The sequence below is a fragment of the Haliaeetus albicilla genome, chromosome 22 (genome assembly GCF_947461875.1).
Source record: "Haliaeetus albicilla chromosome 22, bHalAlb1.1, whole genome shotgun sequence".
Classification (NCBI taxonomy): Eukaryota; Metazoa; Chordata; class Aves; order Accipitriformes; family Accipitridae; genus Haliaeetus; species Haliaeetus albicilla.
In genome coordinates this window covers 8,722,201-8,745,273 of record NC_091504.1, presented here as the reverse complement: position 1 = coordinate 8,745,273, position 23,073 = coordinate 8,722,201, and the positions used below count along the sequence as shown (strand labels likewise).

The following is a 23,073-nucleotide window of genomic DNA, read 5'->3' as shown; positions in this document are numbered from 1 at the left end:
ATCTGGCTGCATTAATCTTCCCCCCAAAAAACCCTTCCTCTGTAACTGTCACCCCTGGCTCAGCAGACACTGAGGAGGGGCCTTTTCCCATCCTGAATGCCCTGTTTGGGGGGGTGTCACCAACTTTTGGCCAGCAAAAAGTTATTTTGCAAGAGCTGGAGCCCCCATGTCCCTTCCCCCAGGCTGTGGCTGGTGCTGGGCCTCCCCCCTCCATTCCCCCCACCTTGGTGAGGCAGGAAGGGAAGAAGGAGATGGGGACGAGGAGCTAAATGCAGGTTGGAGCCAGGTTTGAGTCCAGACTCCCCCGGCCCCCCTGCCCTCATGGCCCATTAATTGCTTGTATACAATTCCTTGATTTGTTTAAATTATTGCAGGTTTAGGAAACGGGCTCAAAGTGACCAGGATTTTCCATGAATTTGCAGATATTTTAATAGCAATGTTTGCGTCAAGCTGCTTTCCCAAGAGCTGTCTCGGGAGTTTGGGATGTATGGGAAGCTCCATCAAGAGTGATTTCCCACCGTGGGCTCTGGGATGAGGCTGTCTGTACAAACCAGATGCTGGAGAACTGAGCCCCCCCCCCACCTGCCTGCAAGGCTCCCCCTGCCCTTCGGGCATAGGCAGAGCTCCCTCACCGACCTAATTCAACCCTAAGGAAAACTTGAATCTGAGCTGGAGCAATGCTGTGAAGAGGAGCATCCCCCCCCTCCTACGTGCAGGGCTCTGCCTGTCGCTGCTTCGTAAACTCCCTGTGATATCTCCCTCCTTCGGCACAGGCTGGGGTGAAGGAAGGAGCCCTGGTCCCTCTGTCCCTGTCACTTCTGTCACCCTCCCTGTTTCCTGCAGCCTTCAGTGATACTTTAAAGCAGAGGGGCTCCCACCTGGGCAGTGCTGCAAGTGAGCAGGGTAAGAGCAGCCTTGCACCCCTTTTCCAGCACCCACTACCTGCCCAGGGCAGCCCCGTGTCCCGGGGAGGGCACCGGCCCCCAGTGGTCCCTGCTGTAGCCCTTCACAGGGGCTGGGGGATCCCCACAACACCACCCTCCCTTGCACCCCAGCTCAGGCTGGTGGGGGCGAAGCCAGAGTGTTTCCTCGCCTGGACCATCAGGGCGCATCAGGGGGCAGGGTCTGGCCCCTCTCCCATGCCCCTGGTTCACCTGTGGGATGGGTGCAGGCTGTGCTCCCACCGCAGCAGGGCTTGAGGCTCAGCCCAACCGAGGGAAAGGCTCAGCTCTGTGCCGGGGGGTGCTCCGGACCGAGGGGTGCTCTGGACCGGCACGTCCCATGCTCGGACACTCTGTACCGGGAATGCTCCGGGCCGGGAGGATGCTGCGGACCGGGGTGCTCCGAACGGGGGGGATGCTCCGTAGCAGGGATGCTCCGGCCCGGGAGGATGCTCCGTACTAGGGATGCTCCGGCCCGGGATGCTCCGTGCAGGCGCGGCGGCCGCCCGGTCCCGGCGGCTGCTTTAAGGGGAGGGACGGAAGCCTGACCCGTCCCCGGGCTCGGCCGGGCCCTTTAAAGGCTCCGCGGGGCGGCCGAGCCCCGCCGCGGCCAGGTCCGACCCGCCGGCCCCGCCATGGGCTCCCTGGGGCGCTGCCTGGCCCGGAGCCTGCTGCGGGGGCAGCCCGGCCCGAGCCGCCCCCCCGGGCCCCGCTGCTACGGCTCCGGTGAGACACGGCCCCCGTCCTGCCCCCGGCCCCTTCCTGCCCCGGGACCCTGGCCCCATCCTTGTCCTGCCCCTGGGGACCCTGTTCCCATCCCTGAGCTGTCCTCGGCCCCTTCCCTATCCCGCCCCTGGGGACCCCGTCCCCATCCTCATCCTGCCCTGGGGACCTGGTCCCCATCCCTGTCCTGTCCAGAGGAGCCCGTCCCCAGCCCTATGCTGCTCTCAGCCGCTTCCCTATCCTGCCCCTGGGGACCCACTCCCCATCCCTGTCCTGCTTCTGGGCACCCTGTCCCCATCCTCATCCTGGCCCCAAGGACCAAGACCCCAGCCCCATCCTGTCCCCAGTCCCCTGCCTGTCCTGCCCCTTGGGGCTCCTGTCCCCATCCCACCCCCACGGTGCCCACTGCCCCATTCCGTCCTGGTGCCCCCAGTCCCCCAGCACTCTGTCCCAGGAGCAGCCCCCCAGGCAGGGTGTCTGGCTCATGGGGTCCTTCACTTCTTTGTGGTGTGAGTCCTGTGTGTCACGATGGGGCAGAGGCCAGACTGGTGGCTCCCCCCAGCACCACCCTGAAGGTCCCAAGGGGTTTGGTGTCCCCAGGGCCACAATGAGGACACCCCCATCCTGTCCTGGGGGGACGACGGGGTGGGAGTCTGGCAAAGCTGGGGCCATGTCCAGCAACGCCCAGAGAAGTGGGTGAACTCGTGCGGTCACTTATCCCGCTCTGTCCCTCCCGGCACCGGGGCCGGCCCACCCTCACAGCCTAGGACAGAACGCTGAAGACTGGGGCTGGCAGCGAAATGCCCTGGCTTGGTGTCCTCTCTCCCTCTCCCTTCTTCTTCCTGTCCCTTCTGCTCCTCCGGCAGACGGGATGCACTGTCCCTTGGGGAACTTGTGTCCCCTCCTGCCAGAGTGGCTCCAGCGGGGCCAGCTTTAGGGTGAGGGGGGAGGCGGCGATGCAAGACCCTGCCATCCCACGGTGCCATGGATGACGGCGATGCCAGACCCTGCTATCCCACAGTGCTCCATTTTGCTCTCCACCGGTGGAGGGCTGTGACCAGGGAGCAGCTTTGTGCCAGGGCTGGTGTCCGACTGCCTCCGGGCACAGGGAAGCACCCGAGGCCAGGCAGGGGTGATGGCACGCTGTGGGTGGCACCCACAGCCCCAGCAATGGGACATGGTGGGGTGGTGTGCTCGGCCGAAACCAGAGCCAGCCTGTTCCACGCTGGGTTAAAGGGTGTTTCCTGGCCATGCACGTGTCCCCAGCACCTGTCAGGCTTTCCAGCTTGCCCCTTGGGTCCCTGCTGGGACCCTACTAGTCTGCGAGGCACGGCCCGGTCAGGGAGACATGGCCCCAGCATGGGGACACAGGTGGGGACAGGGTCACCCCATGGCAGCTGCTGCCCACTGGGACCGAGCAACAACCTGTGGTGCCCCAGGAGCAGCTTGGGGTCCTGCTGCCGCAACCCGTGCCCGTGTCCCACGTCTGGTGGCGACCTGTGTCCCGTGCCCGGTGGTGACGCTGGCCCCTGCATCCCTGCGCAGCCCCCCCAGAGCTGCAGGAGAAGACGCTGGTGCTGGTGAAGCCGGACGCGGTGCAGCGGCGGCTGGTGGGGAACGTCATCCAGCGCTTCGAGCGGCGCGGCTTCAAGCTGGTGGCCATGAAGTTGCTCCAGGTAGCCATCCCCACCGAGCTGCCACCCGTCCCCCCAGGGGACCCTGCTCCCCACAGCCACCTCATGGGGGTGCCAGGAGGGGGGTGTCAGTGAGGGACACCGTCTGGGTGTCCCCACCGTCACCCCGCGCTGCCGTCAGGCCGACCAGGGTCTCCTGGACAAGCACTACCAGCAGCTGCGGCAGAAGCCCTTCTACCCGGCGCTCCTCGCCTACATGACCTCGGGGCCGTTGGTGGCCATGGTGAGGGGCCGGGATGGGGGGTTCGGGGGTCTTGGGGGGGTCTGTTTGGGGGGCTTACATGTCCCCTGTCCCACAGGTGTGGGAGGGCTACAATGTGGTGAGGTCCACGCGGGCCATGGTGGGGGACACCAACTCGGCGGCAGCGGCGGCGGGCACCATCCGGGGGGACTTCAGCATGCACGTCAGCAGGTAGGGGCGCGGGGCGGGCAGCAGGGCCGGCGGCGGGACCCCATGGCCATGGCACCGGCCCCATCTCTGCGCAGGAATGTGGTCCACGCCAGCGATTCGGTGGAGACGGCCCAGCGGGAGATCAGCTTCTGGTTCCAGCAGGACGAGCTGGTGGCCTGGGAGAGCGGAGACCAGGACTACACCTACGGGCCCTAGAGCGGCCCTGGCCGGAACGGACCCTCGGCCGTGGGGGGAACCCCCGGCCCCACAATAAACCCCAGTGCCTCCAGCCGTGGCTCCGGCCTCCTGCCTCGGATGCCACCAGCAAGTGCTGGGGGGCACTGGGATGTCCCCAGGGGGTCCTGGGGCGGTACTGGGAAGCACTGGAGGCACTGGCATGTCCCTGGATGATACTGGGGCGGCACTGGGATGTCACTGTGAAGTGCTGGGATGTCCCTGGGGGACACTAGTGTGGTACTGGGAAGTTCTGGGATGCACCGAGATTTCCCAAGGGGGCGCTAGGGCAGTACTGGGAAGCTCTGGGAGGCACTGGGATGTCACTGGGGGGGCACTGGGGTGGTACTGGGAAGCGCTGGGAGGCACTGGCATGTCCCTGGGCGATACTGGGGCGGTACTGGGAAGGTCTGGGAGGCACTGGGGAGCGCTGAGGTCGTACTGGGAAGCTCTGGGAAACACCAGCATATCCTTGGGGCGGTACTGGGAAGCTCTGGGAGGCACCGGGCTGTCCCTGGGGGTAGCAGGAGGCTCTGCAGGTCCCTGGAAGGGACCGGGGGGCGGGTCTGGGCTGGCAACGGAGCGGGGGGAGCTCCGGGGGACACCGGGATGCCACTGGGAGGGACGGGGGTGTCGCTGGGATGCCACCGGCACACCAGTATGTCACTGGGGACACTGGGCGGCGCTGTGGGACGCCGCGCCAGCCCTGCGCCGTTGCCAGGCAACAACTGCCGACGCCTGCGCATGCGCGGGCGGAGGCCCGGCGGGGACTACATCTCCCGGCAGGCTGTGCGCGGCGCGCCGTCCCGGCGTGCTTTGCGGCGCGCCTTCCCGCTGCCGGCGGATCGCGCCGCCATGGCGGAGGCCGCAGCAGCCTCCCGGCCGCCGCCGGACGTGGACACCGACGACTGCCTCCGCGAGTACCGCCACCTCTTCAGCCCCGACATCCTGGCGTGAGTGCCGGGGCGCCGAGGGCTCCGGCCCGCCGGGTGAAGGGCCGCGGCCTGGAGGGCGCGGCCTCCCCCGCCCGCGGCCTGCGCGCTGAGGGGGGGCCGCCTCGGCCGGGGGCTGTGCCTGGCGCTTGGCTCTGACTGTCCCTTTGTCCTCCCAGGGGCCAGGTGGCATTCATTACCGGTGGCGGCTCGGGCATCGGCTTCCGCATCGCCGAGATCTTCATGAGGTGCGGGAGGCCGGTGGGGGTGGCGGCAGTGCCCGGGGAGGGCTCCCCCAGCCCCCTCGGGCGCCGGTGGGGACGGACGGCATAAAAGCTTCCCTTCCCTTGAGGCGGCTGTGGTAATGGGGCCTAGAAGAGGTGGGGGGTGACGCCGGGGGCAACGGAGCCTTTGTGAGAGCTGTGGGCAGCCCTGCCTGCTGCAGGCTCTGGTGGTTCGTGGGGGTGCGGGAGGCAGGGGCTGGCCTCGTCACAGGGCTGGGATAGGTCTCTAGTGCGCTGTGACTCTCCCCCGTCTTGAGTCCTGCGGGCTTCAGGGAGCGGCAGTTCCTCCAAGGATGTTGCGTCACGTCCCATCGCTCCCTGACCAAACTCCTGGTAACCCCAGAGGTCTGAGATGACTGTGAGGAGCTGGCGCTGTGTGGTCCTTCTCACCAGCCCCTTCTTTGTAGGCACGGCTGCCGGACAGTCATTGCAAGCCGGAACCTGCAGCGAGTGTCAGAGGTGAGTCTGTGGGCTCCATCGGGACAGGCAGGCAGAAGGAAGAGCTGTGAACGCCTGGAAATCCTTCTGCACTCTCCTTTGGGTGGGGCTGGGAGTAGTGCAACAGGAGAAATGGCTTACCAGTGCTGCCCTGTCTTCTCTTGGCTCTAAGTGCTTCAGCACCAGCAGGCAGCAGTGATGGGCAGGACGGGTCTGGGTTTAGGGTGGGCTGCACCCACCGCACCTCATGGTGGAGCTCAGTTAGTGGTGGAACTTGCTGCCTTCCCCCACCAGCTTTGGGGGTGTCTGTTCCAGATATCATATTGCCTTTTTGTTGAGGAGACAGAAAGAAACAAACTGTGGTGAAAGTTTGTCAGCAGGGAAGTGGCAGAGACCAAAGTCAAACTTAAATCTCAGCTTTGAGTAGGACAAGACCCCCTTGTCCAAGGGTTACATGAGTTGAGGTGCGTACGCTGAGCTCCAAAATCTCAGTTATCTTGTGTTTTGAGATGGAGGGGAGGACTGCGGTCTGGAAAGCAGTGACTGAAAAAGCTGTATTAGACTAGCTGCCCTGTGGATGGCTGGGCAGAACAAACACCCACCCCTCTGTGTCTGACCCCAGGCTGAAGTTTGGCTGGTCACAGTTTCCGTTCCTCACAGTGGCTTGTGCTGCAGTCTCGGGCTGAAAGTCGCTGTGAGGGAGCTTTATGGTAGCTGTGTGTGGACTTCGCTGAAATGTAACAAAGATCAAAACCAGCACTTGGGAGTGAGCTGGCATGACCCATCTGCCTCCCAGAGGTGGTTAAGGCTGTCATTTTGCATTCCCTCATGCTCATGTGCCAGAAAACAAGCTGCAAAGCTCAGCAGCTTTTTAGTCCTTAGGGGCTGGAGTCTTCTGAGTACACAGGGACTGCTTGGCCGGGCTCTTGCTTGGCGCTGGGAGTACGTGTGCGCTAGTTGGGGCTCAAAGCTTCTCACAGAGGAGCCCGATGAGCCTAAGCAGGAACATGGAGTGCCGCTGGGTGTTGTGCGGGGTTGCTGCTGAGTTTGTGTGTCCCTTGTGCTTAATTTGCTGGGGGGAGTCATGTTCTTAATGAGCGCCTCAGGGGTGGTTTGTGGCAGACACTGAGCTGCAGAGCTGGGCCACTCTGCCTCGCAGGTGGAGACCCTGGCAATTGCTGGTCTGCATTTGGCCTTTTGCCTACTGACGTTTTTTGGATCTAAAGGTTAATTATGTCTGGGTTTATGCCAAAAAAGCCTTGTTGGGGTTCAACCTTTGTACTTGCCCTGCAGAGATGTTGCTTGGGATGTGCTGTGTCGATGACAGGCCACGGAGATAACTGGGCTTAGCAGGTTGTGGCCTCAGGGCCAGCCTGGCATTTGGTTGGGACATGATGTGGGCTTTGGGTTGGGACATGCAGGAGCTTTCTCTGGTTACCCCAGGGCTTTAGCTGCAGGGTGCTGCCGGGCTGAAGCCGGCCGTGTTTAGGCAGGTCTCCCCTGCCCACAGTGTTTGCTCTGTGCTGGCAGGGACGTGGCTCCTCTCTGACTTCTTGCTTACCTGTTACGAGGCCTGGGTCTAACACTTGCTGAAGGAGAGAGTCCCAGAAAGAATTTTTTTGTTTTGTTTTTCTCCAGGCCTCAAAAAAGCTGGTGGCAGCCACAGGCCAGCAGTGCTTGCCTCTGTCCATAGATGTCAGGCAGCCCCAAACCATTGTGGCAGCGGTGGATGAGGCACTGAAAGAGTTCAAGCGGATTGACATCCTTGTCAATGGTGAGCTGCTGAAGTGGACAGAGGGAAGATTTGGCACAGACTCACTGCTAGGAAGGGCATTTTCCTGCATGGGGGTTGTGTTTGCCTAGTTGTCTGGCTTATGCTGCTTTAGCCTGGGAGCATCTGGACAGCCCCTGGGAGTGCAGAGGGGATGGGGTCAGAGGAAGCAAAGACCTGTTCTTAATACATGGCCATCCGATCATCCCTGCTGTCACTGGACCAGCACCCTCCTGCCCTCAGGCTGGCCGTGCTGCTGGGCGCCCAGAGCCACAGGTTGTTTATCCCCTTACCAGGGCTGTTTTCAGTCTACCCAGACAGTATTGCTCACCATTCCTCTCGCAGAAGTGCCCTGAACCTGCCTGATCTCTTCTGACTGTGCCCCTGGCTGCTTGTTCTTCAGGTGCTGCGGGAAACTTTCTGTGCCCAGCCAGCGCCCTGTCCTTCAATGCCTTCAAGACAGTGATAGATATCGACACCATTGGCACCTTCAACACCTCCAAAGTCCTCTTTGAGAAATATTTCCGGGTAAGTGGAACCAGAGCCAGAGGACTTGGTGGAGAGGCTCCTGGTAGGCAGGGGGTAGTGTCAAACAAATTGCACTTTGCCCCTGAGAAATTCAGGGAAGTGTGGAGGGCAGAAGGTAGCACAGCACCCGTGTACCCGGGGCTGTGCTGACAGGCCTCTGCCACCCACCCTGCTCAGATCCAGTCTGTTCCCTCCCAGGGAGGGCAGCCCCTGTGCGGGAAGAGGGAATCCTGCCTGTCCCTAGCCCTGGGGCTTTTGACTCTTGTGGCACCTTTCTGCACTCTGCCACCTGCTGGGGAAGAAGCTGTGATCTGCTGCTCCTCTTCCAGCTCCTCTGCTTTCCCTTGGCCTTTGCTTGTCCCCTGCCTCTCCCACTTTGTCATGGTTTAACCTCAGCCGCCAACCAAGCAGCACACAGCTGCTCACTCACCTCACAGTGGGATGGGGGAGAGAATCAGAAGGGTAAAAGTGAGAAAACTCGTGGGCTGAGATAAAGACAGTATAATAGGTAAAGCGAAAGCCACGCAAGCAAAGCAAAACAAGGAATTCATTCGCCACTTCCCATGGGCAGGCAGGTGTTCAGTCATCTGCAGGAAAGCAGGGCTCCATCACACATAACGGTGACTTGGGAAGACAAATGCCATCACTCTGAGCGCCCCCCCTTCCTTCTTCTTCCCCCAGGTTTATATGCTGAGCATGATGTCCTATGGTCTGGAATATCCCTTGGGTCAGTTGGGGTCAGCTGTCCCGGCTGTGTCCCCTCCCAACTCCTTGTGCCCCCCCCTGCCTACTCGCTGGGGGAGTGAGGTGAAAAGCAGAAAAGGCCTTGACTCTGTGTAAGCACTGTTCAGCAATAATGAAAACATCCCTGTGTTACCAACACTGTTTTCAGCACAAATCCAAAACATAGCCCCATACTAGCTACTATGAAGAAAATTAACTCTATCCCAGCCAAAACCAGCACATGCCTCTCTGGAAGAACCCCGCTGGGTGGGCAGTGCTGCCCTGGTGATGGGTTAGCAACGCAGAGGTGGCAGTGCTCACAGGTGACTGTCCCTCCTAGCCCAGCTATCTTGTCCCACCATTCCCCTATGTGACCCCTTGTGCTGCTCCCTCCTAATGCCATGTCTCCTTTCCTTCCCCAGGACCATGGTGGGGTCATTGTTAACATCACGGCAACCCTGAGCTACCGAGGGCAGGCCCTCCAGGTGCATGCTGGTACTGCTAAGGCTGCTATAGGTACCTAAACGCTTCTTGCTGGGGCTCTGTGAGCCGTGTGAGGCCAGTAAGGAAGCCAGTTCTTCACGAATACTGGGATGGGAAGATGTCCTTGGGAGAAGTGAATATGAATCGGTGTGGGTACTATGTGCCTGCGTTTGGGATGAGGCTGTTCTCTCCCCCGGGGCCCTTCTAAGGCCCTTTGCTCTTGGCCAAAGTCTCCTGTGGCTTTTTGCGCCCCCCCCCCACACAAGTTACTGGAACAGCTCTGCTCTCTGTTTCTCATTTATGTTGTAATCCCTTCACAGATGCCATGACCCGTCACCTTGCTGTGGAGTGGGGACCCAACAACATCCGAGTGAACAGCTTGGCGCCTGGCCCCATTACAGGCACCGAGGGCTACCGGCGGCTGGGTAAGGCAGCCTGGGGCTCCTGTCTCTGCCTCAGTGGTGGCTTGCTGGTGTCTGTCTGGGAGGGGACTGTAATGGACCACCAGTGCCATGCAGCTCGTGGAGCGCATGATGCAGCCAGGGCCATTGCTGCTGGGCACGGCTGTCCTGTGATTAGGCTGGCTGTCTCTTTGGGGGGGCAGCCCTTCCCGCATCCTCAGTACCTCACAGGGCACTGATTTTTCTCTGTCGAGTGGCAGCTTTTTGTGATCTCTGATGCCATAATGTAACATGCTCTCCCAAAGCTCAGCCTGGCCACCCACCTTGCCTGATGGTTTAGCTCTTGCAGTCCATCAGCGGAGTGCTGGTTCAGCCCTGGAGGCTGGGAAAGCTCTCTGAGATCTTGTCTTGAGCTCACTGTTGCAGTACAAAACCCACTGCTGGGCTTGAGCTCTCCTCGTTTAACTCACTTCTCAGGCCTTTGTCCCTGGGCTGCCCTGGGTGCCAGGATCTCACCTAGGTTCCCTGGGGCTCTCGGCAAGCCCCATGCAAGCAGTGCTGCAGTGTCTGGCAGGCAGCGGTGGTAGGCAGGCAGTCCCATGGTCCTAGCTGACTCTTCCTTCTACCACTCTCAGGTGGGAGATTTGCTGAGGAAGGAAGTCAGTTTGATGTGATCCCCCTCCAGCGCGCAGGGAACAAGACGGAGATCGCCCACAGCACGCTGTACCTGGCGAGTCCCCTCTCCTCCTACGTGACGGGCACCACCCTGGTCGTGGATGGCGGGAGCTGGCTGACCTCTGCCAACAACTTCTCTGCCTTGCTGGGTATTGCTTCATCCTCTGCTAAACTCTAGGTGACGTGCATTTACCCCTCCGTGGGATTAGAGGAGGGCTCCTGTCAGAAACCCAGTTGCCCCGTGGTATAGGGGCATGGCTGCCATAGCAGTGGGTATTTCTTCAAGTGCCTTGGTCACCTTGTACCAGTACCAGGCTCTGCCCCTCCTGAGGCAGCTTAGTGGCACATACTGTGTTGGGGAAGAGGAGGCAGATGCTGGGTGTCAGCGTCTCCAGGGTGAGGGCAACCAGCCCAGGTCTCGACTTGGCAGCACTTGTTCTCAAACCTTCCTCTGCTTTTGGGAAGGTGGAGCAGGGTCACCCCCATGATGTTGTCAGGGCAGGTGCAAAACAACACGGGGAACATCTCTGAGTCCTTGTGGACCATCCTAGGGATGACTTGGGAAGGGCAGGAGGACTTGCTGGGTTTTTCCTCTGAGCCTGCGGTTGACATCGTATCTCTTGTCGTTCCTGCTGTGGAGAATCCTTGTGTGGACACCTCTGAGTGTCTGCTGAACTGTCGTGATGCCCCTTTTCTGTTACACACCATCAGGATTTGGCACAGAGAGTCCTGACAGCCTCTGCTTCCCCTTTCTTCCTTGCACGAGTTACTGAGGTCTTGTGTTGTAGTTGAATTGCATGCAGGACTCATGTTGGCTGTGTGTGTCTGCAGAGGTGGGAAGGGAGCTGGCACCTGGCGCTTTCTGGGAGAGGGGTCTCCTTTCTTCCCCTCATCCCCTGCTTGGGTCCTGCCTGGCAGTCTCCGTGAGCAGGGCAGGCCCAGGGAGGACTGTGTGCCCACATCCATGCTGTCTTGCAGATTTCTGGGCTGCAGGAGCAAACAAAAATCAGTGATGGACAGCCTGGGATTGACCGATGGACAGAAACGTGACCGAACACACTGCTGCTCTGGGACATCTCGGGGTGACGTCTCCCAGAGTCGGAGCTGATAGCTGCCGCCTCTGATCAGCGACTGGTGGTGCTGGTGACGCTGCCAATCCTGTGTCCGCCTGGGGGAGGGAGCACCAGGGGTGCTGGGTAGGGAGTGAGCCCACCCCTGTCCTGTGCCATTACTTTCTTCTGAACTGACATGTCTGAGGGTGCCGGGTGTGCAGGTTGTGATGTTCACTGTCCATTTGTGTCTCCCTCCAAGTTGCTCTCCTGGCCTTTCCCGAGTGCCGGGCAGTGCTGCCCATGGACAGCTGTCTTCTTCCTCCCCTCTCCCCCATCTCAGCCTGAGAGCTGCCCAAGACCCCCAGCAGCAGCTCCTTTTTGGAAGGGGGGGTGTAGTTCAGCCCATCTGGGGTTGAGATCAGTCTGCATGCTGGGGCCAGCTCTGGCTTGGCAGCAGTAGCTGGCAGCTCTTGAAGAGGAAACAAGGACCAAGCTGGCCCCTGGCAGCGGGAAATGGCCCTGTCCCCTCGGGGGTGGGGGATGTTCCTGGATGGGGCAGTGGTCCCCGGAGGCAGACGCAGATGCAGCTGGGATGTCCATCTCCCAGGAGCAGAAGTGGTGTGAGGTTCAGTCCCACCAGAGCTGGCTCTGTACTGCTGTGGACTGTAGCACCATATCTGTTGGGAGCCTGAGATGTCCAGTTGTCTGTCTGGCACCCATCTGTCTGTCACGCTAGTCTCATGCTGTCTCCTTTCTTTGTACAGACACTACAGCTGAGGGTAAATGAAGCTGCAGGGGCTGCACCGGGTCTGGACTGGGCTGCTGGAGCCAAACACATCCCCGGTGCCATGCCTCACAACCGCTCGCGTGCAACAGCCTCCTGCTGCTGATGGCAATTTTTAAGTTCATCCTGAATTCTCTGAAGGTTGTTTTCCTACTTGATTACATTTCCTACTTAATTGTAGACTTGCCAGGTTTTGCTCCTTCCTCCAGGCCATGAATAAAGAACTTCCACCCTGAGCCATGACGCTTCTCATCTGTTTGTCTGTGCAGGGGGTTGATCCTGCAGCCTCTGACTGCTGGGAGCTCGGGAAGGTTTCCTTGTGCTCCTTGTCCGCTTGTGAGCTGGCAGTGGCAGGAGCTTTAGGGGGCTAAGTCATGTCTTTGCTCAGAGCATTGCTCGCTGCTGCAGAAGCAAAGCCAGCTGCTGTGCTGACCGATCCTGGTGGTCCGAATCGGGCCCTGAGGGAGGATGGAAAACCACTGGTCCCACTAGCAGAGTCCTTGGCAGCTGTTGTGTCCCAGCACTCCAGGCCAGCGGTGCTTGGGGACCTGCCATCTCCTTGGCCCCAGCTGGCTCTGGGGAGATGGTTCCAGCAGCCGTTGGGTCAATCAGCAGAGGCGATGGGGAGGTCGTGATGGATGCGGTAAGAAACATGCCGACCCCTTCAGAGGGGAAGGGGATCTGGGGTCTGGGCATTGTCCTTTGCCTGAATCTTTCCTCGGATTTGCCTCCAGCCACAAAATCCCTCTTCCCAGATAACAGGACAAATATTTTGTCCTGGAGAAGGTACTTGTGTAATGTTTGTTGGTCCCAGCTGCAGTCTTCTGCTCTCTGACCTGCATCCCTTGTTCTGAGAGGGTCCACATATTTAACTGCTGCTTGTTAAACCACAATGGGGAGCAAGGTGAGGTTTCCACCCTCCCCACAGCAGGAAGAGATGCACAAAGGAGAGGAGAGAGGTGCTGCAGGAGAGGCAGCCCTGGAGCTGCTGCCAAGCCCAGGCTGTGCCACGGGCTCGGTGCTGAGCTGGGCTCCTGGCCCAGCTGGTGTGGGTGCCACCCCACACGGTGAGGATGGAGCCAGGCAGAGCTGCCTGCATTGCCTTCCCGTGTGTGGAAACCTCCATGGTGGTCACAGCCTGAGCAGAGCCTGGGGGTCTCAGAAGGAGGGAGAGCTCCTGCACAGGGGCTCGGGGCTCTCCTGGCTCCATGGCCACCGAGGGAAGGGGGAACACTGCAGGGCGGCAGCATAGCCGTGCGCCTCCAGCACCAGGAGCTCTGAGCCCAACCTCCATTGTGTCCTGGAGCTGCAGAAACCCACGGAGGGGTGCAAAGCCGCAGCTCACAGCGTCAGGCTTGCCCCTCCAGCCCTGCAGGTGCATTATCCCCCGGGCCGGCCCGGGTGGCAGTGAACGCAGGCAGGAAACCTGCTCGCTTGAGCTGTCTGGGAACTGGGGGGATTATAACGCCGAGGGGATTTTGTAGGGGACCGTTCAGGCAGTTGTCGCCTGGGGAGGGGGCAGGCAGCGGCAGCCCTGGGCTTTCCTCCCGTGGGACTGACAAGGGAGCCCCCTCCCACCCCCATGAGCTGCTGAACTCCGGCTTTTGGGGCCAGATGTGCTGGGGGTCCCCAGCTTTGGGAAAACTGTGCTGGGGGGCACACCGTGCCCCAGCCAGGCTTGTCCTGAGACGTCACAGGCAGCCATCACCTGGGTGGTCTGGCAATGAGGGGCCCTGGGCAGCATCGCTGCAGCCAGGGATGCTCTTGCTCATCAAGTTTGCTGCTAATTATACCTGCACAGGAGATGGAGGTGCAAACACTGACGGGGCCCCACCAGCGTGTGCATGTGCGTGCAGAAATTGCCGGGGGCACAGAGTCTGCAGGCTGTAAGCCCCTGAACTTGTTCATTCATTCCTTCAAAGGACAGCAGCCAGGCAGCCCCGGCGGGGGGGGGGGCGTGCACCGGGGACCCTCGCCGGCGACCGACAACCGAAACTGCTCTTTCCTTGTGCCACGGCGCCTGTTTCCACGCGGCAGACGCTGGCGGCGGCCGGTCATGCCGCAGCGGCCGGGGGGGGGACACGCGCGGGCCCTGGCGGGGGGCGCAGGGCCCGGTGCACGGTGACCCCCCCCGGTGGGGTGCATGAGGCCCGGTTTACTGTGGTCCCCCCGGGGCAGGGTTACCCCTCGGTGGGGTGCACGGCCCTGGCGCATGGTTACCCACCCCGCCCCGCCGGAGGGGTGTGCAGACCCCGGTGCACGGTGACCGCCCCCCCCCCCCCCCCCACACTCACCTCAGCCCCGGAGGGGGGCGCGGGCGGCACGTGCTCGCGCGCCGCGTGGCCCTTCCCCGCCCGCCCCGCCCCGCCCCGCGCCGCGCACGAGCCGGGGCGGGGAAAGGGGCGGGGCCTCCGCTCGGCCTCGCGCCGCGTCGAGGTGGGGCCGCAACTGGCAGACGAGTGACGTCACCGCCCCGGCTACTGCGGCGGCTACCGGGTTGGATCTTGGCGGTTCGCCGCGGGCTGCCCCGGAGCGGCGGCGCGGGCGGGCGGCGGGCTTGTTTCTCGGCGCCGCCGTCTTCCTTTCCGCTCCTCCCGCCCCGCCGACCGCGGTGGGTGAACCGCGTCCCCGTCCCCCCCCCCCGCCCCGGCGCTCGGAGCCGCCGCTGACGGGCGGGCGGGTCGGATCGGCGGGGCCGCCCCCGGTGGCGGCGCGGCGGGCGGGCGGGGCCGGCGCCGCCTCGCACAAAGCCGTGTGGCCGGGAGCGGGCGGAGCTACCGCTGAGGACCGCACCGGCACCGGCATCGCCGCACCGGTTACCGGCACAGGCACGGCACCGCCCCGCCGGGCGGCCGCGATGTGAGGGGGGCGATGGCCGCGGGGCATGGCCGCCGGGCAGCGGCGGGGCGGGCGCCGGCGGCGGTGGCGGGCGCTGAGCGCCGCCGGTGAAAATGGAGCCGCATCCGCCGGCGGCCGTGCCCGGGCCCCCGCTCCCCCGGGGGCCGCGGCGGGACGGGACGGGGCCGGAGCCGGAGCCGGGCCTATGGGCACCTGAGGCCGCCGAGCCCGCCCCGGGGCCGCCGCCGTGGTCCCCGCCGGAGCAGAGGGACTGCCCGGCCCTGGGGGGCCCCGCCGAGCCCCCGGCCCGGCCGGAGGAGGAGCCGCGCCTCCGCCCCGTCTTCGACGCCCTGGACCGCGACGGCGACGGCTTCGTGCGTGTGGAGGAGTTCGTCCAGTTCGCCACGGCCTACGGCGCCGAGCAGGTGAGGCCGGCGGCTCCCCCGAGCGCCGGGGCCTGCCCCCGGGCCTGGGCCCTGCCCGGCCCCCCGGGGCCCTGCCGGGCCGGGGCCTCCCCTCGCACCCCTGCCCGCCGCCCGTGTCCGTGGGGCTGCGTGCCCCGGGTGCCGCCTCAGGGAAGGACCCGCCGGGCCCGGGCGTGAGGCGAGGCGACGGCTCAGCGCCGCAGTTGGTGTAACCCGGTGGGGAGCCTCCGTGCTGGGCCTTCGGTGGTCCCCTGTCTGCTGGAGGGGTGACGAGCGAAGGTGGCCGGTGTCGTCGTCGTCCGCAGCCCTCAGAAGAGTCTTTAATGTGAGCGAGGGCAGCGTCTGCATCACCGGCCTCCGGGTCGTCCTGGGTGAAGGGCGTGCGTGGGCTTAAATGGATGCAGGAGGTACGGACGGAGCCCGGTGAGGCTGGAGCTCGCCTTTCCCGGGTCCCGATCCGCTGGGAACAGAGCATCTCGGCAGTGCCGCTGGAAGCCCGCATCCCCTCTCTTTGTTCTCCATCAATAACACGTTGAGGTTTGTCCGAACAGCTCCCATGCGTAAGGGACCAGCAGCGAGATCCCGGGATCTCAAGCTGCTCCTTGCCCCACTTGCCGCTGAGGGTCCCTGCGTGGGCTTGCTGGCACTGCGCCGAGGATGGAGTACCTCACTCAGCACGGGTTTGACAAACCTGAATGCCCTTTTTTTTTCTCCTTTCCACTGCTTTGTACCATGGTGAGCTTGTGTTTCCTTGCAGCAGATCAGATGCGATGTAATTTGAAGCTGCCTGGTATGACCGAAAATGGAGAGAGCTCTAGCAGGGGATGGAAATTAATTTGTTGACGTTTTGTACATTGCCTGTGCTGGCGTTGCTACAAGAAAAAAGATTTAATTTTTAAGGTGTGTAGGTATTGTTAGGAAGTTTCTATGTGCTTACCCAGGAGATCTGCTTTAATTCTCTAGCTGTAGCTGCTGTGCGTGTATTAAAGTGGCATGACAAAGCAAATCGTCGTGTGTGAAGGAGTGTTTTGGTGGAGGAGGGTTTTTTTTATCTCTGTCCTCATGGTAAAAGCACCTCTTAAAGATAAAATAGAGGCATTTCTTTTAGAAAATACCCCTGTAAAGTGGAGATACGCAACTTCTTTGTCAGATGGCTGCTGGTAAGGGGCACTGTGCATGCAGACGGCATTGCTTAGTGCCTCATTGAGTGATTAACCAGGTAGCGTCATGGCACCGGGAGGGAGTCACAAGATCATCTCGGCAACGTGCTCCTGCACCCGCCGAGTGAGAGAAGCTTTATTCAGCATAAAGTCTCAGACTTTCATCTGCCTGCTGTTGTCTGGGTGCTTTGTGCCACTGTGCGTCCCGTCCCCCCCCCCGTTGCTGTTGCCCACAGAGAAAGCAGAAGCAGACGGTCTGTTCGCATCAGCATGCGAGTTGCTCTGTGGAGGCTCACAGACCCTGTATGTGATGGCCATCGCTTTGGGGCACGGTGGGAGCTTACCAGGGGACTGTTCACCTTAGCGTGCCTCTCCCTGCGCATTTGGTATGGAGCAGCCCAAGTACATGGGAAATAAGGGCAGGCAGACTGTGTGTGTGTGGCAGGGGACATGGCAGGCGGGTCCGGCATTTGTTTGTGCCGGCAGCGTATGCGGCTCAGCCCAGACCTGCTGCTCTGGCCCTGTGCAGCACCTTGTGCCTTGATTCCGATATGGGAATTGTGCCAGAGCTTCAAAGGTGCGACAATAAGCCTGTTGAAGTGCTTTGAGATCTTTGCCTGAGGAGTGGTTGCAAAGTGTTAAGGTATCTCTTAAATTGAAGCAGGACATCCAGGGAGGTTTTGTGCTACTAAAAGCTGTCTGTTTGTATGGACGCAGCTTACAAGTCTGCAGGTTGTCTGCAGGCTTCTTGCCCTGGCTGTCCCTTTAAAGTCACTTGTTCCTTCCCACTGAGCACAGCTACCAGTAATGCTGTCCATGCTGAAATTCATTATGCTTTTTAGATACATCTATCTTCAGCAAGATACTCGTATAGCTCGCTCTTGGCGTGCAGAACAACTGTCACTTGGTACAGCAAGCGCTGAACACCCTGGTGAGGTTGATGTGACAATGGCTCAGCCAATAGGTAATGGGCACTCCAGGGAATGCAGCCTGGTACCTTTTGCAGAGGCAACCCAGAACAGAAGTAGTAATGTTTGTGATGCCTCTGTGTGCAAGAGGACTTATAACGAGCCTGCAGCTTAGAAAAGCAAGAGGGCACGCTGAGTGTGAAGGAGAAGGGGTTGGTGATGGGGTCTGTAAGCTCCCAGCAGATTTGCAGAGTAATAAAGGGAAGAGTTCTGGGGAAGCTTCTTGACCTATTTTGTTTTAAGCAGATGTAACTTGGGCCAAAAAGGGGTGTTTTGAAAAATAGAAATCCAGCTCAGGTGAAAGCTAAAGGATAGGAACATCACCAGGTGGGTAAAATGGTGTTAAGATGACTAAAAGGAAACTTCAAGATGTAAACAAAGGTTGTACTACAACTGGAACTGGGAAGCTTGCAAGAGAGATTCCAGGATGTGATGGCTCATGAAGGTATCGGGTAGCAGTCGGCAGGGAGTTAACGAGGAGCAAATTCCAGTCCTCAAATTCCAGTCCTCTTACTGTCTCTCTTGCCCAGCAAGAGGAGGATGTACTTGCTTCCTTTTCTTCTCCCCCTCCTTCCTCCTGGCTTCTGCCCACATGGGTGGATGCATGGAAGATATGCATGGGGTGGTGGTGGGACAAACAGCTAAATTTAAGCACAGTAAGTCATTGCAGCCAGCTGATTCATCTGAGGGTTCAGAGAGGGTTGAAGGGTTAAGGAAAGTGTGTGTGTGTATATAACCACATGTACCGGGGAGCTGGAGAGCAGCAAGTGTTGTCTTTAGTGTTCAGTATAACACCAGAGGCATTTATGGGCTACTGAGCTCAGTGCTGTCAGATTATTTGGCTGAAATGATTATTAGCTAAATGTCAAAGAAAAGAGACCAACTGGCATTTATTCCATAAAAATGGCATGATTGTGAATGTGTTAGGATTTTTTTTTTTCTCTGCATGATGAAAACCATGGGTAGAAAAATTGGGAGGGCGTTGGCTTGGTTTTTTGCTTAAGTAGCTTTGTTTGTCAAAAGACTGCCTTAAAAAGAGCTTCATGGTTGTAGTATTGGCAGTGAAGTGCTGGTATGAACTAGAAGAGATCAAGGCATGGAAATCTAAAGACAGTTTGTTCTTCTCTGAAATGATAACAGTTGATAGGGATTGAGGCTATTGCCAGTACCTTCATGTTAAAAGATGTATGGAAAGGATGATGCTGAGGTCCCATCAGCTGGGGATGACACTCCCTAGACAGGGGTAGCCTTGAGCAGAGAAGATACAGCCATGTGACGCTCCTCCAGCAATCTGTAACTGGTGGATGTTTGTCAAACATGGACTATTGTGCCACTTGAAAAGCCTGCTAGGACCGTTATATGCTCCGTGGACTTGTAAACAAGATGCAGGGCAGAGAGGTCTTGAGGGTGACTTGACTTTTCATGCAAAACCTCTGGACCACTCACTAGTAGCATGTGAGGTGGTTTATAACAGTGGTGTATTTTTATTGTCTCCTTTCTCTCTCCTTTATCACTACACTTCACCAGGGATCTGATGCTCCCTTGGAGCTGCTGCGCATGCTGTAGCAGCAAAAGGGGTTCCCACTGGCTGGTACCAAAGACTAGAGTAGGGTTGGTTTAGACAGCGAGTTGGGAGGTAGAGGCACATTTGACAACTTTTATGTCACCCTGTAAAGCGAGAAGGGTTGTGTCTTGCAGTTCTGTGGGTTATACAGAATCTAAGCCCATTGTGCAATATCTTTAAAACAGCAAATACATAATTTGTCTTGCTGCTTGTACAGTTGCGCTCTGTCTGTCCGGTTGTGGTGACAAAGGCCAAGCCTTTTCTCACTACATTTGTTGCTAGCTAGAAATGCAGGGTCATGTCGGGGTGGAGGAGAACTGAGTGTTTGTAAGGCATGAGGAGAAGCTATCCTGCTGGCATCTCGGAGGGGTTTTTCTTCCTTTTTTTTTATTTTGATCTAGAAGACAGTTGGAGGTGGAAGAGCCTCTTGCACCACATGATCTTGCTGCTTCTGCTCAATTAGAAGTCCCAGAGTTTGTCTAACCTATTTTCAAACGCTCCAAGCTCTATGGCATCTCTGCCCTCTGTGCTCTGACAGAGATCTTCAGCTTTTTTTTTTTCTCCTGATGATCAGTTCAAGCTTCATTTCAATGTGCTTTGTTTCACTTTAACACTTACATCCTTCAAGTATCTGTGCTTGACTACCAGCCTTCCTCTGCCCCCACATCAGCTAATCCTCAGCTGAGCTCTCCATATTGAGCTTTAAAATTTGCCTTGCATGATGGTTTCTGAAGCTTTTTATCAGGTTTGTTGTGCTTTTCTGACCTCCCACCACCTTTTCAGCTTCTTGTAATGAGGTGCCTAGCCTGAGCTGAGTGTTGCAGAAGAAATTGCATTTTGGGGGTAGCAGATGTCACTCCAGACAGTGGCTGCAGAGAACCGTGGGCTTTATTTTTGTTTTTAAATAGAACAATCCACAAGATTTGGCAATTACTTTCTGGAATGAAGTCTGGATAGTCTCAAACTACAGCTTTTTAGTGTTGTGTCGTCCCGTGTCTCCCCGCCCCCGGTGAATCCAGGCTTGCTTTTCCTGCTCACCTCTGGATCCCTTGGGAATTGCACACAGACCCTGGATCAAATGCTTCTTACCTCCAGCATAGTCCTCTCTTGGAGTTGCTGACATTGCATCTGATCTTGGACGTCCTCCCTATTCCCCTTAGTCTTTTCCTGCTTCCCTCTGAAATCTAATAGTTTGGATCACTGTTGTAAGGAAACCTCAATTTTTTTTTTAATTTTTTGAGAGCTCTTACACCCTTTGAGCAGAGGAAATACAGGCTTTGCTTATAAAGAGATTTCTAAAATTATCTTGCATGGGTTTGCAGGCCATGTAAATGTGAGTGAAGCTTAAATTGCCTCCGTGTTGCTGCTGCTGTACCTTTCGGAGGCTTTAATTGCTGTTTAACTTTGGTGTCTGCTATTGAGAATGGAGCTGGGATGGCAGCGAGGGTGATACTGTGGGTGTATAATAGGTTTGAGCATGCCTGTGGACACGCATGTGTATTTTGGAAGAGGAATGAATCTGAAATATTTTGCTTGCTTTGACCAAGGGCCCAGTTTTTCACCATAGAAATTCATGGCAAAGCTCCCGTTCATTTTGCTGGTTCAGGCGTGAGCCCTTCCTCACCTCAAATAGCAGGCTGGCTTGGCTGGGCGCAGACCGCAGGGCTCAGTCTGCCTCTGCCCGCCTCCCTCTTCAAAGGATGTTTTATCATCATTAATAACACATCTGTATTCTGTGGGAGCTTGAAGATGGGAGTTTTTCTTTCTCCCTCTGAGACGAAAACACTTCCAAGCCAACATATTTCGTGTAATGTATTTTGGGTGAGGTGGTTGCTGGTTAGCTGAAAATGGAATTTGCAAAGAAGTTTATTCATTTGTAAATGTCCCAAAGACTCCAATAAAGAGATTATTTCTGTGCTCCTGGGTTTTTGCTTCTCTTGCTAAGTTTTGGCTTTAAGCTTCTTGAAGGCGTCCATTCTCAGAGTGGCTGGGAAGGGTTAGGAGCGTATCATACCATAAACAGATCTTTTTGATGATATGTTTCATACTTATGTTTGCGGCCATAATCAGATTGATGGCTTATCCGGGCTGGATCAAGTCTGGCAGGAGCGTGAATACTCAAAGGCATGGTTTGTCTGCATGGGCTGTGAGGAGGGTGGTGATGGTAATTTTATCCCAGCTACCAGTTTATTTAAGAAACCTTTTTATTCTTCCTTTCTCCTTCAGACTGAGAATACAGCTATTGCTAAGTGGGGTGTTGATTTATTTTAATTACAGATTTTGATAAAAGTTAGATGTGTTCCTCTGGAATTTGAGATCATTTCTGCAAATAAAGAAATGTTCTCCCCACTGCTTCCCAGAAGCATCAGTTCCACCTGTGTACAGTTGGCAAATGCTGTGGGCAAGGAGGCAAACACAGGATCTCCAGGGAAGTGGGGTGTAGATGCAGCACCCAGTAATCCCCAGCTGTGATGCCAGTTTGTACTGGGTGAGCACTGCCAAGGCTGGGTCAGGAGCCCTAGCAGGGGAAAAGGACCCCATCTAAAGGTTTTCAGTGTTGTGATTTTTTTTTTTTTAATTATTTGTTAAAAATGCTTGAAAGGCTTTTTCTTGGGGTGGTTTTTTTTTTTTTTTATGCAATAAAAATCTTTCCAAAGTTTTGCTTAAAGTTTGCCACACGGAGTGGGGCAGCTCTCTCTAAGATAGAGGTGGATTCATGAGATGCTTTCTCCCTTCTCAGGAGCAGGATATTTTCTAAGGCTATGACTAATAAAAACTGGATTGGGGTCATCATAATTAACTGACTGGAATATGATACTGCACCACAACATGGTGATTCGGCTCTTTCAGAGGCATTTCGACCTGGTATTGCTTATAACTGAACGCTCTCAAAGCATTTCAGAGTTGCTTATATCATTATGTAACTCAATACAGCCAGTAATTGATAGTCATTACAACAATTGCCTACATAATTTCCCTCAATTTTATTCTTGTTTTGACTTTTGTTTGCCGCTTGTTGTCAGATGAGATCTGCTTTGAACTCAGACTTTTTTTTTCTTTCTGGCTTTTGATTTTGCAAAACATATGACTTCCCATTAGCCGCAGCCTACAGCTCTGCTTGGGCAGGGTGACCTGCTTCTGCTGGGCCACCCTCGGCTTCCCCTCTGCCCTGGGACCATCGGGTTCCCAGCACTAGAAAGCTGCTGGTATGGTCCCTGTGAGAGCCGGCAATGGGATGGGGGTGGACCACAGCTTGCTTTTCCCTATTTCTCCTGCCTGGCTCCATCCTTCCAAAATCCTGCTTGGGCTTCTGGTATAGGGCATAGGACTGGTTCCCCCACATGAGCCTGGAGTGAGCAACGCCAGCCTTTCCCTCTGCTTGTTTGCTTAGATTCAAACATCCGTGGAAAATGTGGGTACGATGCTGCCAGACTAGTTTTGGTGAGCTTCTTAGAAGCAGTGGTGCTTCTCTGGTGGCACGTTTTACCTGGCGTGCTGCGGTCAGGGGAGCATGGTGCCGGTTAGGGGTGCGGCAGAAAGCGAGCTCCAACAACCTGAAGCTTAAAATGCCATCTGACTCATCAGGTTTGAGCCAGTGGTTTGGCAGGAAGGCGCGTTCACGGGGATGAATAGGATTAGGTAGTGATTTGAGATCTTGCTACTGTGTTCACATTGTGAAATGTGCCTGCTGACACAGATAGTGAATTTGTCCTTGGGGAATTCTGCATTTTGTACTTTTAATGACTCTTGGGCTCCCACATGCCAAAAGCATTTCCACCTCCTGTCGGACTATAATGCATGTTCTCGGTGCTGCATTAAGCTGCCTGGAGCCGCTCTCCTGACGGTGCTTTTTTGTGACATCTGCAGTACAGCTGTTTGCTGAACTAGTCAAACCAAGTCTGCAAGACAGTCATGCTTCTTTAGCTGTTCAAGTCCGGCAGACCGCCCCCCTGCCCAAAGTCCCTCTCAGCCTTCATTTTCCACTTCAAAAGCATTGCATCTTTCATTCCCCTTTCAAATTGATCTTTAAGAGGATGCTTCTGCCTAGAGGAGGTCCATGCTGA

General features: G+C 57.6%; 3 protein-coding genes across 8 annotated transcripts in view; all 3 read left to right on the top strand.

The window, feature by feature from the left end:
* Window positions 1-1,529: 1,529 nt before the first annotated feature.
* Window positions 1,530-4,038, top strand: NME4 (NME/NM23 nucleoside diphosphate kinase 4). Of its 2 annotated transcripts, XM_069809704.1 has the most exons (5): window positions 1,530-1,667; window positions 3,210-3,340; window positions 3,480-3,581; window positions 3,658-3,770; window positions 3,845-4,038. In XM_069809704.1, the coding sequence occupies exons 1-5, from the start codon at window positions 1,577-1,579 to the stop codon at window positions 3,963-3,965; spliced, it is 558 nt and encodes a 185-aa protein (XP_069665805.1). In that variant the 5' UTR covers window positions 1,530-1,576; the 3' UTR covers window positions 3,966-4,038. The 2 variants fall into 2 exon arrangements, with proteins under 2 accessions (XP_069665805.1, XP_069665806.1); XM_069809705.1 differs by lacking the exon at window positions 3,480-3,581.
* Window positions 4,039-4,617: 579 nt separating this feature from the next.
* On the top strand, window positions 4,618-12,290 carry DECR2 (2,4-dienoyl-CoA reductase 2). 4 transcript variants are annotated; one of them, XR_011329277.1, is made up of 10 exons: window positions 4,618-4,936; window positions 5,095-5,163; window positions 5,607-5,658; window positions 7,276-7,411; window positions 7,812-7,936; window positions 9,082-9,175; window positions 9,463-9,567; window positions 10,179-10,367; window positions 11,197-11,414; window positions 12,035-12,290. XR_011329277.1 is itself a non-coding variant. In XM_069809697.1 (9 exons), the coding sequence occupies exons 1-9, from the start codon at window positions 4,644-4,646 to the stop codon at window positions 11,229-11,231; spliced, it is 1,098 nt and encodes a 365-aa protein (XP_069665798.1). In that variant the 5' UTR covers window positions 4,618-4,643; the 3' UTR covers window positions 11,232-12,290. The 4 variants fall into 4 exon arrangements, 2 of the variants coding, with proteins under 2 accessions (XP_069665798.1, XP_069665799.1); XR_011329278.1 differs by having other exon boundaries at window positions 10,179-10,396; XM_069809697.1 differs by having other exon boundaries at window positions 11,197-12,290.
* A 2,391-nt stretch (window positions 12,291-14,681) lies between these two features.
* Window positions 14,682-23,073, top strand: part of RAB11FIP3 (RAB11 family interacting protein 3) — an 87,132-nt gene continuing 78,740 nt past the window's right edge. The window contains exon 1 of one of the 2 annotated variants that reach the window (XM_069809666.1): window positions 14,682-15,317. In XM_069809666.1, the coding sequence (XP_069665767.1) occupies window positions 15,006-15,317 (312 nt within the window). In that variant the 5' untranslated portion in view covers window positions 14,682-15,005. The remainder of the gene's footprint in view (window positions 15,318-23,073) is intronic. The other variant, XM_069809667.1, reaches the window with a different exon arrangement.